We start from the raw sequence: 14,685 nt of genomic DNA, 5'->3' as shown, positions 1-14,685 counted from the left end.
CGGTTTTAATTCAGTGCCTGTGTCCTCTATTCTGCAGCATGCCCTGAAAAATGCCCAATGAAAATTAATAAATAGTACTTTGCATCACCCAAACTTTTGACAATTTTTATAAGTTACAAGGTAATTAACTATTAACATAATGAATTAATACAGACTGAGGATAGTTTCATGAATGGCTTTAAAAGACCAAAGATCACAGGCCATTGAAAAGCGCAGTCCTGAGGTCCCCAGCTGTGCTCCCTCCCTGTTGCGCATCTCTGCTGCTTGCTTTCCGTCAAAACCAGCAATCTCATGGCCACACAGCAAGTCAGCTCAGTTCACTGATCCAGCTGAGAAATAACCAGTCACAAAAAAGAAGTATTAATTTTCACCCAGATCAGTAAGCTATTCTCACTCACCATATGGTTACATGATCACCGGAACAAAGGGACAGAATCCACGGCAGGAGCAGATGGGATAGCATATAACCTAGTCTATATGTGACACTGGGGTCTTTGACCAGTGTAAGCTAATTAGAAAACTAGATCGTATGTGACTTTACAGAGGCAGAAAAGCAGGAGATGAGCTGTAAGACTTCATTGTTGCTTCCTTGGCTCACAGTACTCTCAGGGGAGTACTAAATGGCATATAGCTCGATTTACCTCTGCAAGCAGCCTCTTTTGCAGGTGCTTGCATATAATGGTAGGGCTTTGCACTTGCACACACTCAATTTTTGGAAATACCTTCTTAGTTGTTACTCAGTTATGTTAACTTGATGTTACCTCACCAACTTACCCTCTCCTTGACTATATGTAGTACTAGCTTCAGTGAGGAAACTTTTGCCGTGCCTGTTATAAAAGACAGAATGGCTACCAGTTTGGTAATCACAGCATTTATTATTCAGTGCCCTAAGGAAATAACGTTTAATGTGACATAGTTTACACCCCTTAAAGTCTTTCTGGCTCCCATTTCACCTGAAAATCCTATGATAAAACACAATGATATCTAAAAATGGCACTGGTTTCTATCTTGAGCAAAACTTCACATGGATACGCTACTAGGTGGTTTCAGTGGTCTTTTGCTCCAGTACACAGCTTTGCAATACAGCTAAATATTAAAACTTCTGCCTGAGAGCATCTTTTTGCTTCCCCTTATGCTGGCACAGTTCACTTCTTTGGCCAAAAAAAACATGTTCATGCACTCACTGGCAGCAACGGACAGTACTAATTCATCTGTTACTGAAATCTAGATACTAGGCAGATCATGCAGGGGTTTGAGCTGAATGAGAGAGAGGTCAATCTTTAAAAGTTCAAGAACAGGTTATCACTTGAAAGGATAAAAACTTCAGACTTCCCTTCTCAATATTTATAGGGTCAACACTGGTGCAGCTGTATTACTGGCTGAATCAGCCCTATTCCCATGTGCAGAGAGGCCTAAGTTGGCATAAGTTGGTCTCTTCCAAGCCAGATGGCAGAAAGCAGAAGTAGGAGATGGTGTTACACATTAAAACATCTCTTTTCGGTTATTTTATTTGCTGTGCTTCCTTCTGGCTCCTTAGCTTGCCAGTTATATCTGCTTTATACACAGCTGAGCTCAGTATGCCTTTTAAGAGATGACATATAAGAAACGGTGCAAATTACCTGCAGGCAAAAGGCTTTGTTCAGGAGATGCAAATGCCAATTTAGGAGGAGGTTAAGTAAAATATGCCCACAGAGTGCTAAATTCTAAAATAAGTGTATTCACATTCACCTTATTAAAAAGGTATATAAATATGTGCACATATTTTATATAATCCTTCTAATGTTTTAAGTCAGCTGTTAAAAACTATACATATTTGTTTATTGTAAACATTATTTCCAAGTTCTTTATCTACATTATTCTGGAAGTATTAATGTTCGAGTATCCTGCTTGATTTTGACATTCATTACAACTTCTGAATCAAGCTCCTAACAGCCCAGCAGTGTGGTCTATTTTGTAGCAGATAAATTGAACTGTTTTTTTAAACGCTAAATAAAACCATGTACCAAAGTGTTAAGTGCAAGGTGCGAGAATGGAAAAAAAAAAAATACAAAACCTGCCTACTTCAGGTTTTAAAGCAAACTACTTTTATGCATTAAGTATTCCACAGCTTCTTTTGCTATGACATCTTCTCTCAATATGACCCCAAATTTTCAAGTCAAATGCTTCTTCTGTTGTTGCATGGAGACAAAAGTTCCTTAGTCTCATTTGAAAGAGCGAAGGATTAATTTAATGTGTGCTGATGCCCTATGGTTTGGCATCGCAGTCCATTTATTTCTGCCTCCATCTGACTTTTGGCATATATGAGATTTGTTCAAACAACTTGCCAAGTCTAATGTGAAACTGCTCCTTTTATTTTTAAATAAGTAATTCCTAAAAATAATAGGATTGTTAAATTTCTCTCCCCCCTTGCAATCCTTCCAGTGCTATTCATATGGCAGTTCCTATAAAACAATAAAAAAGCTAATCAATTTACTGTTTAAGAAAACAGCAGACTGAAAAAATGTAGTCAACTGAACTTGTCTAGTTCAGAAAAATAAAGGTTGAAAATAATTTTCAGCTTGCAGCTAACCCCTATTTCTTTTCCAAATACGGACAAGCACAGAACAAATTAAATACAGCAGTCTTAACTTTAGGTGTAGAGTGGAACACCAGACTTAAACTGCCTTAAATTCCTGACCTCTTTGCTAAAACCAGTGAAGGATATAAATAGTTCCAGTTCTGACATAACACCTGTCCCTGAGAAAGCGTACTGAAAAGGCACTGCCCTTCACACTCATCCTGTTAAGCAGCTAGTGTGATTTTGGTTGCTATTGGTAAGACCAGTTTGAAGCCATTACATAAAAATGTTTATTTGTTATACAGAGCCTAGATCAGATCTATGTCATGCACAGTGACTTTAGAGCAGTATTTGAGGGTTTTTCAGAGCACCGGCCTTAGAACCCTACAATTAGGTGGGGTGTCAGTATTATTTCTCTGTCTAGACAATTTTTTCAGATAAAACATTAAAAATGGTAGTTCCATGGGCCCAACTCACAAAGAAAGTAGAAATTTCCTATATGCACAGAAAAAGTATCTCATTGGTTCAGGTAGGAGGATTTAAAAAAAATGTACATGAATACTCAGAAAACACAGACAGAATCTCCTTTACTAAAGCAGATCATTAGCAACTTTCAAGCTGTGAGATGGCCGGGTTTTAATCCTCAGGCGCTACTTTTTTCCCTTGTACCTGTTCAGTAGCTAGACCAATACGACAGCAAGCCTGTATAGGAAGCTCTACATTCTCAAGGGTAAAGGGGGGCTCAGATACATGGGTAATATAACATCCCTGATTATCCAACTGCTACGAGAAATGCAGAAAAGCACAATCTGGAAACTCAGCCACCCACCAATGAAGTCCATGTGAGTCCTTCAGGACTTATTAGCACTTTGGTGTCTCTGTACCATGATTCCTCCAGAACTCCAGATTCAGGAGGTCTTCTTAACCATTGATGTCGACTACCCTGCACAAAGCAAGTTCAGATCCGGATTTCCAGCCAAGCTAATAAAATCCCCTGGAACGTGGAGCACAGCACAGAAACACCCAAGTGGGTCTGCACAAAGCCAGCTTCAGTCCATCAGGACTTATTAGTTCAGACACTGTCTGAAAGCAGCTGCACTGCAAAACTGGTCCTGGAAATAGCAGAGATGTGTTAACATGGCACAGCACTTGAACTAATAAACTGTTAGTGCTGAGCTGAGTCTGCTCTAGGCCAAATCTGGTGCCTGTATATCCAGAGCATAGTTAATCTGCAACTGGAGAAACTGCCCAAAGAGTCGACTCTATTTAAAGCCCAGCATGCATGGCTCAACCCCTACTCACATGCCCAAGCTTTCTGTCCTCCTCACCTCCCTCCATACAACCATCCCTTCATCTACCCTCTTCTTGTTTGTTCATCGTTTTCTCTCTTGACTATTCACATCTATTTCTCAACCTTCCTCTAAATGTAGGCTGCACAATGTATACTAGTGGCTTCCAGCCTTTCAGGAGTGATTAACATGGTTACCACCCTCTCCTTATCCTATCTTCTCCTCCAGACCAACACTTGCTAACTCCTCTCCCCTGACTTCTGGCTTCCCCTTTGTCCTGCCCTTGGTGCTTCAATCCCTAACATAGGAATAATTATGCTTATAAAAGCAAAACAAAAGATGATTATATTGGCATATCAAATCATCCTGCCTCCATGGATGAAAATAAGTATCAGCAGAAACACCATGACAAGAGGTCTTGCCGGGACAAGGGCAGGCTACCATTTCTAAAGGTAAAATTTGCTACCACACCTAGAAGTTGCTTACCAGCCAGCCCAGATGTGACTGTCTGAGCCTCTCCTTTTCCCTTCCTACTCAGACTTCCCTTGTGTGACTCTCCCATGCCAAACAGCCTGAGTGTCTTGGTGTGGCAAGGGGCTGGTGAGAGCAAAGAGTGTCATCAGGTTGCTGCTAAGAACAGTGACCAAGGAAAGACTGACATAGGAAAGACTGATTGAAATGAAGCACAGGGTGACTGGCCTGCTGACTGAACATCAACTCTGCTTCTCAGCACTTGAAACCAGGACCTCAGAAAGTACCCTTATTACAAGAAAAGTTTTAGACCCTCTTGCATAGCATTAAAATATACCTTGCTGCTTCCTCTGACTATGCACAGGATAATGGCCACAGATACAAAAAGATAAATAGGCTATTTACACCTGGAAGTTGTTGGTAGACTTATTAACCAATGGTACTAAACTCACATCCAGAACCAGATCCTGCAATTATTTACACCAGTTGTTTTTATGCATGTATGTAGCATAATGCCAAGTATTATGAAGATGTGGTTTGCCCTATGAATAAAATTTAATGTAGTCAAAGAAAAAGCATTTTCTGTTATAAATCCAACTACATCCATCTTCATTCCTAAAAGTAATCAGGTCTTCCTACTACAAATTCTGCTAAATGGTCAATGAAGAACTTCTTAGATCCATTCAACAAAGCAGGTAAGAAATGCAAAACTTTGAAAAGTGATAGACAGTAACTTTAAAAACTTCTTTTCTGAAAAAAAAAAAAGTTAAAACCAAACTAAAAATCATTAAATCTATTTCATTTCAGCACTCCTATTCATATGATTGGCAAGTCTCATCAGCCATGGAGTTCTGAGATTATCAGCCACAGACTTTTTTAAAAAATCACTATGTGCTTTGAGGTTCTACTAAGGCTTAATAAACTTTCTTACAGGTCTGGAGTACTATATAAATTTTCTGAGCTGTGCTGGCATAATTGGTAATACAAACTGTCTGGCTTCATGAAAGTTACAAGCTCTGGCTCCAATCCTGCAAACACTTACTGAAGAATTTAACTTACTGCACAGAACTGACTACTCATGCATAAGTTAAGCATATTTGTAAATATTTGCACAGTATGGACATCTGTTGGCATAGCCAGTCATCTGATACAAGATTCAGCTTTAAATCCTAGCCTGCAGAGAGTCAATATCAAAAAAAAGGAATTCCTCACTTACAAATTACCTTCTTAGGCATCAAGCATGTTAGATACCAAAGGGTGGAACTGAAAAGTTAAAACCAGAGGAAGAAAGGAATCACTGAAATCATAACAATTGGTTCTGTTTCTCATGTAACTAGAGAAGCCTGGTTTCTTACGGATGCATGTCCCAACACTGAGCTCCTGCCTTGTTTTCAACCTTTGCTGAACTAAGCTCTTCCTATACCTTCCCTTCAGTGGTGCCATTTATAGCATTTCTCACATCAATGCCGTCATTTTCGCAAAACTCCTAAAATTACTCCAAAGAGCTCCTCCTTTTTATCAGCTTTGGTTGAAATTAACCCTCAAAAGTTTTGGGTGGGGTAAGAAATAGGCATAGTACAAAGCTAACCCACAGATAATTGTGGAAGTTTCATTTCCTTAGAAAAGCAAACTAAAAAAAAAAAAAGCACTTATGAAATGCCTCCTTCCTCTTAGCGTCTTAGAGTTTGAGCACATCCTGTTGCACTTATGCTCTTTAACACAAAAACCTCCTGTGATCTGTGAATGTAAAATTTTAAAACCTGATACTAGGCAGAAATAAATGTAAAGGAGCAAAGGCATCTTCCCATTTATTCAGTGCTAAGTGAGAGAAACTAAGCCTACACGGCGTTTAAGGCCTTGTGAATATTGCATCTGCAGAGCTGCCATGTGAAGGTCTGTTTCTTTAGCCTAGAGAGGAAGAGCTGAGGAGATCTCACTCTGGCTTAGGACGTAACGCTTTCCAAGGAGTTTGTTTTAAAGCTGAGGCTTAGGGCACTAAACTGTTTCCTTCAAAAAATGCAGGAATGGGGTAAGGGGACAGAGGAAAGGTGGGCTGCCAGCAGCAGGCTCCATCAGGGACCTCGGTGACAAGACCTCTCTTCTACAGCTCCTCTCCCCAGGGCTCACAACGCTGTTCGCAAGCCAGAGGCGAGCTGACCTTTGGAAAACCCTAATGACATACAAAAATAAAAAGCACAGATGCAGTGAGGGAAACACGGTCCCTGGAGAGGAGAAAGGGGGTACTCTGTACGGCCTTGTATAAAGGCTGTGTCTCAAAACGTCCTTACCACACCAGGACTGGGGCTGGCTGCACACAGCAGCCCAGAGACCTGCCCCATTCCTCGGAGAAAAGCACCCGTCTCCTGCCCGAGCGACGGCCCAGCCACGCCGCGATGCGGGCAAGCACCGCCAGGGCCAGTCAGCGGGGCGCGGTGGGGAATGAGAGATCGGCGCTGCGGCAGAGCCTGTCCCACCTCGGAGCCCCCGCCGGGTTACCTGGTGCAATGAGCACCCACTGGCCAGGGTGCGCGTCCGCGGGACGCTGCTTCGCGCCGTGCATGCTCCGTACAGCCCGGCCGCCAGTTGCGCTCCCGCCGCCTCTCCCGCCGCCGCCGCAACATGGCGACCGGGGCGGGGCCGCACAGCGGGAGAAGGAGGGGGGAGAAAGGCGGAAAGAAGCGCCGCGCGCTACTGCCCACCCGGCGACCGCGCGCCTCGCAGCCCCGCGCGTGGCGGCAGGACGGCGCCACCCCGCGGGCGGGAGAGGGGGGCAGGCGGCAGCAGGGCACTGAGATGAATGGGGCTGCGCTGCCGTTTCCCCTCTCTCCCCCCTCCCACGTGGAGAGATGGTACAAGCCATTGCGGGGGGGACGGAGAGCGGCAAAGCGTCTCCTCTCCTCTCACCCCGCCAGTGGTTTGCGGGCTGCTGGGCGTGTGGGGCGGGAAGCGGCAGGCGGGCAGGCAGGGGGTCGCGGAGCTCCTCGGAGCTCCTCTCCCCCCTCTCGGTCCAGGAGCGGACAGACAGTAGGACTGCTTTCCCATGCACGCCTTCCCCCTCACACCCTGAGGCAAGCAAAAGCTTCTTTTTAACCCTGTCCCATCGCAGCCTGGGAGGTGACCGTTTTGCAGGGGTCTGTGACAGACGCTCGGTCGGCCATAGCTGAACAGTCTCTGTCATTGCCCCATCGCCGCCGACCCCTGCCGAAAGCTTTGTCCTGAGGGGGGTACAGCTTCTATTAGGAGCGATGAGTGGACCTAAAGGCAGAAGCGCAGGGCCACGGAGGTGATTAAAGGATTTGGACATCTGATATGAGGAAAGGCCGAAAGCTGGGGCTGTTCAGCCTGGACAAGGGAAGGCTTCAGCAAGGGGGAATCTTAATCCATGTAAATAAATACCTTGGGGGAAGGGGGGGGGGGGGCGGGTCAAGATGGATGGAGCCAGGCTCTTCTCAGTGGTGCCAGCTGAGTGGTCAAACACTGGAGCAGGTTGCCTTGAAAGACTGTGGAGTTTCCATCCATGGAGATGTTAAAAACCTGACCAGACATTGCCCTGAACACTCACTGTAGCTGGTCCAGCCCCGAGCAGGAGCTGGACTAGGCCCTCTCCAGAGGTGCGGTGCCAGCCTCCGCCACTCTGGAACTTCAGTCCTCCAAGGCTGGGCCTGGGCAGAGCCACAATCCTCCCTGGTGTATAAAATGATCCTGTTAAATAGGTCCTATACCTACAGATCACACCGAGGAGCCGTAGTCAGAAAATAAGTTCCACACTTATGCATATTTTCATACGTTTGTACATACATACATAAACTTAGCTTTACCAACACAGGAATGGGTTGATGGCCACTGTCCCAGAGATTTAGGAGACAAATATTGTATGTTATCAGAAGTATTAAAGTATACATATCAATTGCAAATCTCAGAGATATGAAACAAATATTAGAAACATATTAACATCTATGCCCCAAGACAGAGCAGCACTAACCAAGGCCAACATATGCAAAACAGCTGAGTTGATGTAAGGCCGAAAAAAATAATTTCCTGAAGTTTGAGCATATACATTCATAACTCTGAGATTACATTAATCTAAATTTGTTTTATTTTGATTTTCCTGATTTTTTTCCCTGCTTGAAGTAGGGCAAAATCTAAGTGCCAAAGACCACACCGCATGATGTGTTTTGAAGAAGTCCCCGCTGAAATCACTTGCTTTCAAAGCGATTGCAATTTGCTGTAGCATATGCTTGGATTGCAACATTCACTGATGGGTCTTGTAAAACCCTCCTCTGTACTTAGGTGAGCAAAGAGAGAGTCACCTGACTGTTCTGCTGTAATCCATACAAGAGCACTGGAAGAGCAGAACAAAGCTGGTGGCTGTGTTTGAAACCTTCCTAGAAGGAAAGCCTTCCATATCAAGAAAAGGTTCTCTGTAAATAACAGTGTCGATTTGGCTTCCAGTCCTGAAAATGACGATGAGTCACAGGCTGTTGTACACCACTGAGCTTAACAAAGCTCTGGAAAAGCCAGGAATCCATCCCTGCAAGCCTGCAGCTGCCGTGTGTGTCAGGTCAAGTCTAAAGACATAACCTGCTGTTGTTCCAGACATCCTATTTCCCCCCTGACTGTGGTGTGTGATGGAAATGTTACAGCAAGCATTGCTGTGCATTTACAAAACCGACTTACTAAGCTCACATTTGTCAAAGTACCAATCCATCCTTTTTTAGGCACCTGGTAAGCAAGCTAATTTTCAGAGATGCTGATCACTCCTAACATCAATTGAACTGAATGGGTCATTCCAGCTGTTCGTTTCTTTTGATCTGTGAGCATCTCCCACAATCTCTAGACACATATTGGCTTTGGGATCTATAATGTCCTTTTCCCGGAACCTGCAGGTAGAAATGTTTTTCTCAGAGACTTCAAAATGCCCTGAATGAAAATTCTCAAATGGGCCTGGTTAAGGCTCTAGAATGACATCAGTTTTGGAATAAAAATAATGCAGTAATTTATATATATTAAATATTTAAAACTTTCTGTTGTTACTCATGCACATTTGAGACATATTATCTGTCTTTATAAACAGAGGATATACTATATCATTATAAACAAAAGATATACTAATTAGGGATTTCTGTCAGGAGCTGATGATACTAAAATCTTATTTGCTTAAGAATTAAACACTTTCCCTCCAGGCTTGCCAACACTTTTAAACCTTGATGATATCTCCCAGAAAGAAAATGCTGAACTTTAAAACACCGGACTGCCCTGAACTGCTGTGGTGATATCATTGTAAATACTCAAATCTTAATTTTACACACATGGGTATTCTCATTTGGGTCCGTATGACTCATCATGTCCAGAGACCTAAATGCACGCAATATGGGACGGCATAGGACAGTCGTTTTACACATTTCAGAGCCGTTTGATGTGAATTTGGACTTCACCTGCACGCTGTCCATTCTTTTCTGCTAGGGCTGCTTCTCATAATCCAAATGTCTATGCAAATGCAACCATACCTTTTTTTGCCAAACAAAAATGACTTATTTTCTGCTGCCAAACAAACGCTACCTTTGTCCACCTTCAGCTGTGGGATTTGCCCCTTCCTCCCCCTCCTATGGCAGCATTAAGCAAAGCAACTTTTAAATCTTGCTGGGAGCAAGAAGCAAAACAATGTTTAGAAGGAATATTCATTGTGATTCATAGTCAAGTCAAGGCTGGCATTTGAAAGACAAAAATGTTTCCACTTACAATTATGTTTCATTTTATACTGTTTCAACAAACAAATTATATTTATGGGCCAAGTTTATCTATTTTACGCTTCAGTGGTTCAAACATTTACATGCATAACTTTAAATCCATTGATCTGCACGTTTAAGGGTCAGCTGTATGTATGCAAGTGTTACATTTCATCCCATGTAACTTTAGCTGATGTACCAAGATAATTATGATTCATTTTAAGTTACCTGGTTTGAAATACTGTTCTTTTCATCACAGGTCAATTTATTGTTTTGTTTGGTTTTGTTCAAAACACGTGTGGCATTGAAACAAATAGGAAATATTTTATTCAGTCTTTTTTTCCCCTTATTTTTCTTCCTATTACACAAGAATCACACCCCTTTCTCCTCACAACTATTGGTGGATACACACAAAAAAAGAAAAACAACAGCTAAATGTGAAAACTGAAAAGCCCAATAAAACTGTATAAGGAAACATGAATCACACTTCATTATACATTAAAATAAGCTCTTTTAAATGACAAATGGTATATTCTTAGCATACTTTAACAGAACATAAACTAGTGATGAAATATCTATGTTCTGACCAAAGCAACTCATGGTGTTTCCTCATTGTGTGACCAAAAATACTCCCTGATTTGACTGAAATGTGACAGCCATCTCCCTCAGTTCATGCCATGGGCTCATCTCGCCACACGTGCCTTGGCACAATCTCATTCTGTGGCGGGGAAAATTGCCATTTCGGTCACATGAAACACACACGCTGGCACGTAGGAGGGAACAGGTCCAAGTGTGCAGTCTTGTCCTCCAGAATAGGTGTGCTTGCCTCACAAAACCATTTCCCAGTCTCAGGTTTTTTTAATTCAAAAATTAATTCATAAGCAACCTTAGGAAGTGCAGGTTGGATCAGTGGACAGTGAGGTGGGTTGAGAACTGGCTGAATGGCAGAGCCCAGAGGGTTGTGATAAGTGGTGCAGAGTCTAGTTGGAGGCCTGTAGCTAGTGGTGTGCCCCAAGGGTCAGTACTGGGTCCGGTCTTATTCAATATATTCATCAGTGACCTGGACGAGGGGACAGCAAGTTTGCAGACAGCATAAAACTGGTAGGAATGGCCAATACAGCAGAAGGCTGCCATTCAGTGAGATCTGGACAGGCTAGAGAGTTGGGTGGAGAGGAACTAAATGAAATTCAACAAGGGCACGTGTAGGGTCCTGCACCTCAGGAGGAAAAACCCCAAGCACCAGTACAGGTCAGGGGTTGACCTGCTGGGAAGCAGCGTTGCAGAGAAGGACCTTGGAGTCCTGGTGGACAGCAAGCTCTCCATGAGCCAGCAACGTGCCCTCGTGGCCAAGAAGGCCAATGGTATCCTGGGGCTATGAAGATGATGAGGGGACTGGAGCATCTCTCTTATGAGGAAAGGCTGACAGAACTGGGTCTGTTTAGCCTGGAGAAGAGAAGATTGAGAGGGGATCCGATCAATACTTATAAATATCTAAAGGGTGGATGTCTAGAGGAAGGGGCCAGACTCTTTTCAGTGGTGCCCGGTGACAGGACAAGGGGCAATGGGCACAAACTGGAACACAGGAAGTTCCATCTGAACATGAGGGGAAACTTATTCACTGTGAGGGTGCCAGAGCACTGGACCAGGCTGCCCAGAGAGGTTGTGGAGTCTCCTTCTCTGGAGATATTCAAAACCTGCCTGGACGCCATCCTGTGCAACCTGCTGTAGGTGATCCTGCTTCAGCAGGGGCATTGGACTACATGATCTCCAGAGGTCCCTTCCAACTCCTACTGTTCTGTGACTCTGTGAAAAATACTTAAGAGCTGGTTAATCCCTATATTTAAATCCTAGTGACCTCAGAAGATTTTGCTGTGATTCAAAAGAAAATACGGAGGCCTAACGTAGAGATGGCATTGACCAGGAAGAACACATGCAGGCATTACAAATCTATAAAACAACTCTCAAAACCATGTTTGAATTTCTAACTGAAATTCCGAGTCAATTTTTCAAGCTGAAAAATAATTATTTTAAATAGTTTTTCATGCCAGTATTCATCTAAGCAGGTACTTCTCTTATTGAAAAGAGTCCATTTTAAGGAAAATAACAGTATTCATTTAAAAGCATTCAAACAATGATGAAAAATATTCTAACCAGGTCTGAGCAGAAATCGCTTTATTCTTTGCAACAAGGTTGTGTCACATTTATAGGTAACAATTATCAATTTTTGCTTGAACAGAAATAACCTACTGGGTTCCAAAGTCTGCCTGCATGTCAGGTCAAATAGGATTAAGAGAGAGAAAAGGAAAGAAATCAGAATTAGATGGGGAAATACACACACACCCACAGAAACCATGGGATTCATATTGCCTAATTTTATACTGTGAATATCTAGCTTCAAGCTGATTATTTAGTGTCTTTTTATAGTTAATGGAGAGAAACTGCATAGCATTCATCTGACCTGCCTTATAACTTTATCTCAGAGTTTGCCCATCTATCTAGAGGTAGATATCCAAACTGCAAATACCTCAGATCAGCAGGTAAGAACCTTTCTCCATCATCTTTTTCTGTATCAGGACAGGCCCCACTTTACATACTGTTGTTATCGTTATCTCTTACTATTTTTCCCCGTCTTTTGTGCATCCATCACACCCTCCCTAAAGATGGATGAGAACCTTATTGGGGGGTTAGCACAAATGGATATTTGTTGACCCAAGTATGCTGGATCTCCCAATTTTCTTTCGGAGCACCTAAGAAAGATTATTTTTCCTCTGTTTAATCAACTAGAAAATTCACTTATTGGAGGTGTGTTGCTATAGCAAGCAGAACTTGGTCTGTTTATAGAAGCTGCTCAGAATGATGTATGCTGTTTGGAGAAAAAGTTGAATGAGTATACAGATTGTGAGCTGGCTTAAAGTGAACAGTAGCAACACTTGTTTAATGTGCATGATACATTCACCCACAGCAGTAAGTTACTGCAAAATATCCTCCAGATTATGACTCAGACACTGGGGGGGGGGGGGGGGGGGGGGAAGAAAAAAAAAAGGAGAAAAAAAAGACACTAACATATTTTTTAAAAGCCGCAAAATATGGAGACTTTTCTGAACATTTTCCGATTAAAAGCTGTTGCATCAGAAGCATTATAGTGGCCATATTAACCCTGCCTTCCTGTACTGTGGATTTCAAGGGATTTCTCAGCCCCATCAGAAGAGTCTCAGAAAACAAGTGTTGACTTGAAAAGCAGAGCATGAAAAAAACCTATGCAAACAAAATATCCAGTCTGGTAAGAAAGACGACAATACTTGAGTCTGAATGTTACAGTGAACCTCTTAAATGCCATGTGATGGTATTATTATCATTATTATAAGCCAATAGTACTTTAGCAGTCTCAATGCTGCCCTTTCCTTCCACGGTATCAATGGTTAGAAATGTAGTATCTGTAACAATACCTTATTACCACACTTCATATGCATGGATACATACATACATATATGTGTGTGTATATATATCTGTGTGCACAGATATGACCATTTAAAATATATATAGTAGATACTTTTCATATAAAATATGGATATGGATATGTCTGTGTGTGTTCGTGTGCACTGAAATATTTTAGAAGTCTGTGTGCCAGTCTATTGGACCCGAGGCTTCATTCCTTTGATGTTGCGGAATAGAAGCCTAGATTTCTCAGACAAATCAGTACTATTTATCCTAGAATGCTATCTGTATAGTCCAGAAAATGCCTCTTCTTCTTCTCCTCATCCATCTTTAAACAGCTATGATTCCCTTTGATCTTCTCTGTTCCCATTTTTCCCCTTTGAGGAATTCTCTCTGAGCAACCTCTGTGTGTTTAATGGTTTCACTTCTGCCATTTTTTTCCCCTCCCTGCTTTTTACTAACAGCAATCTTGTTACTAAAGCAACACGTTCATAATTCTAATATCCAGCAATAACTAAGACAGCATTCCATGTTCAGAAAGCATTACAGAGGTCCATCATGGCTAAGTATGAAACATAAATAGTTAACTTCTGCTTCTGGTCATACAAGTGTAAACCAACAGACTTATCCTCTTGCAGAAAACCTTCCAGGTGGGATTTCAGAGAAGAAGTTTATAGTGCTGTCCTCAGACAGATCCTTCCACACAGGCTCAGTTTCTTTTCTAGCAAACACTATGTGCCAATCTGCCAAGCACAATTGTCGCCAAAGATGGTCAAGCACAAACCCAGACCTAGTCCCGCAGTGGACCCACTGAATTTCTGTCACTGGGGCTGGCATAACCATAACCATAACTGGCATAACAGTCCTCCTCTAGATCACATAGAAGGTCTCTGTCCTCTACCATGGATAGAATGGGATAGGGAACTAACAGCAACAGAAAAATAATTATGGAAGCTCTGAGTGGTGTTTATAGCCCAGTCTCCTAAGGAAGCAGGGCTTAGGGACGCATGTGGTGTGGATGTATGCAAGTCTGAGCCCTCTCTCAGTAAGTAGTCACTGACTTCAGCTACCTATGATACAGGTTCATATTTTATGAGAACACACTGCCAGGTTGAGGAGAGAAACACCCTTCAGCTGACATTCAGCTTCTCGTAAAACAGATGCCCACCCTTGGACAGCCCGACAGCTCTCTAAAATCCATGGCATT

The 14,685-nt window shown here is 42.6% G+C and overlaps 1 protein-coding gene across 3 annotated transcripts in view; it reads right to left on the bottom strand.

Moving 5' to 3' along the window:
• RNASEH2B (ribonuclease H2 subunit B) overlaps window positions 1-6,945 on the bottom strand; it is a 44,568-nt gene extending 37,623 nt beyond the window's left edge. For all 3 annotated transcript variants that reach the window (XM_054837318.1, XM_054837303.1, XM_054837308.1), the window contains exon 1: window positions 6,814-6,945. In XM_054837318.1, the coding sequence (XP_054693293.1) occupies window positions 6,814-6,877 (64 nt within the window). In that variant the 5' untranslated portion in view covers window positions 6,878-6,945. The remainder of the gene's footprint in view (window positions 1-6,813) is intronic.
• Between the last annotated feature and the right edge of the window lie 7,740 nt (window positions 6,946-14,685).

This window comes from Grus americana, chromosome 1 (assembly GCF_028858705.1).
Source record: "Grus americana isolate bGruAme1 chromosome 1, bGruAme1.mat, whole genome shotgun sequence".
Taxonomy (NCBI): Eukaryota; Metazoa; Chordata; class Aves; order Gruiformes; family Gruidae; genus Grus; species Grus americana.
Note: the sequence above shows the minus strand (reverse complement) of the source record. Positions and strands in the feature narration are given on the sequence as shown.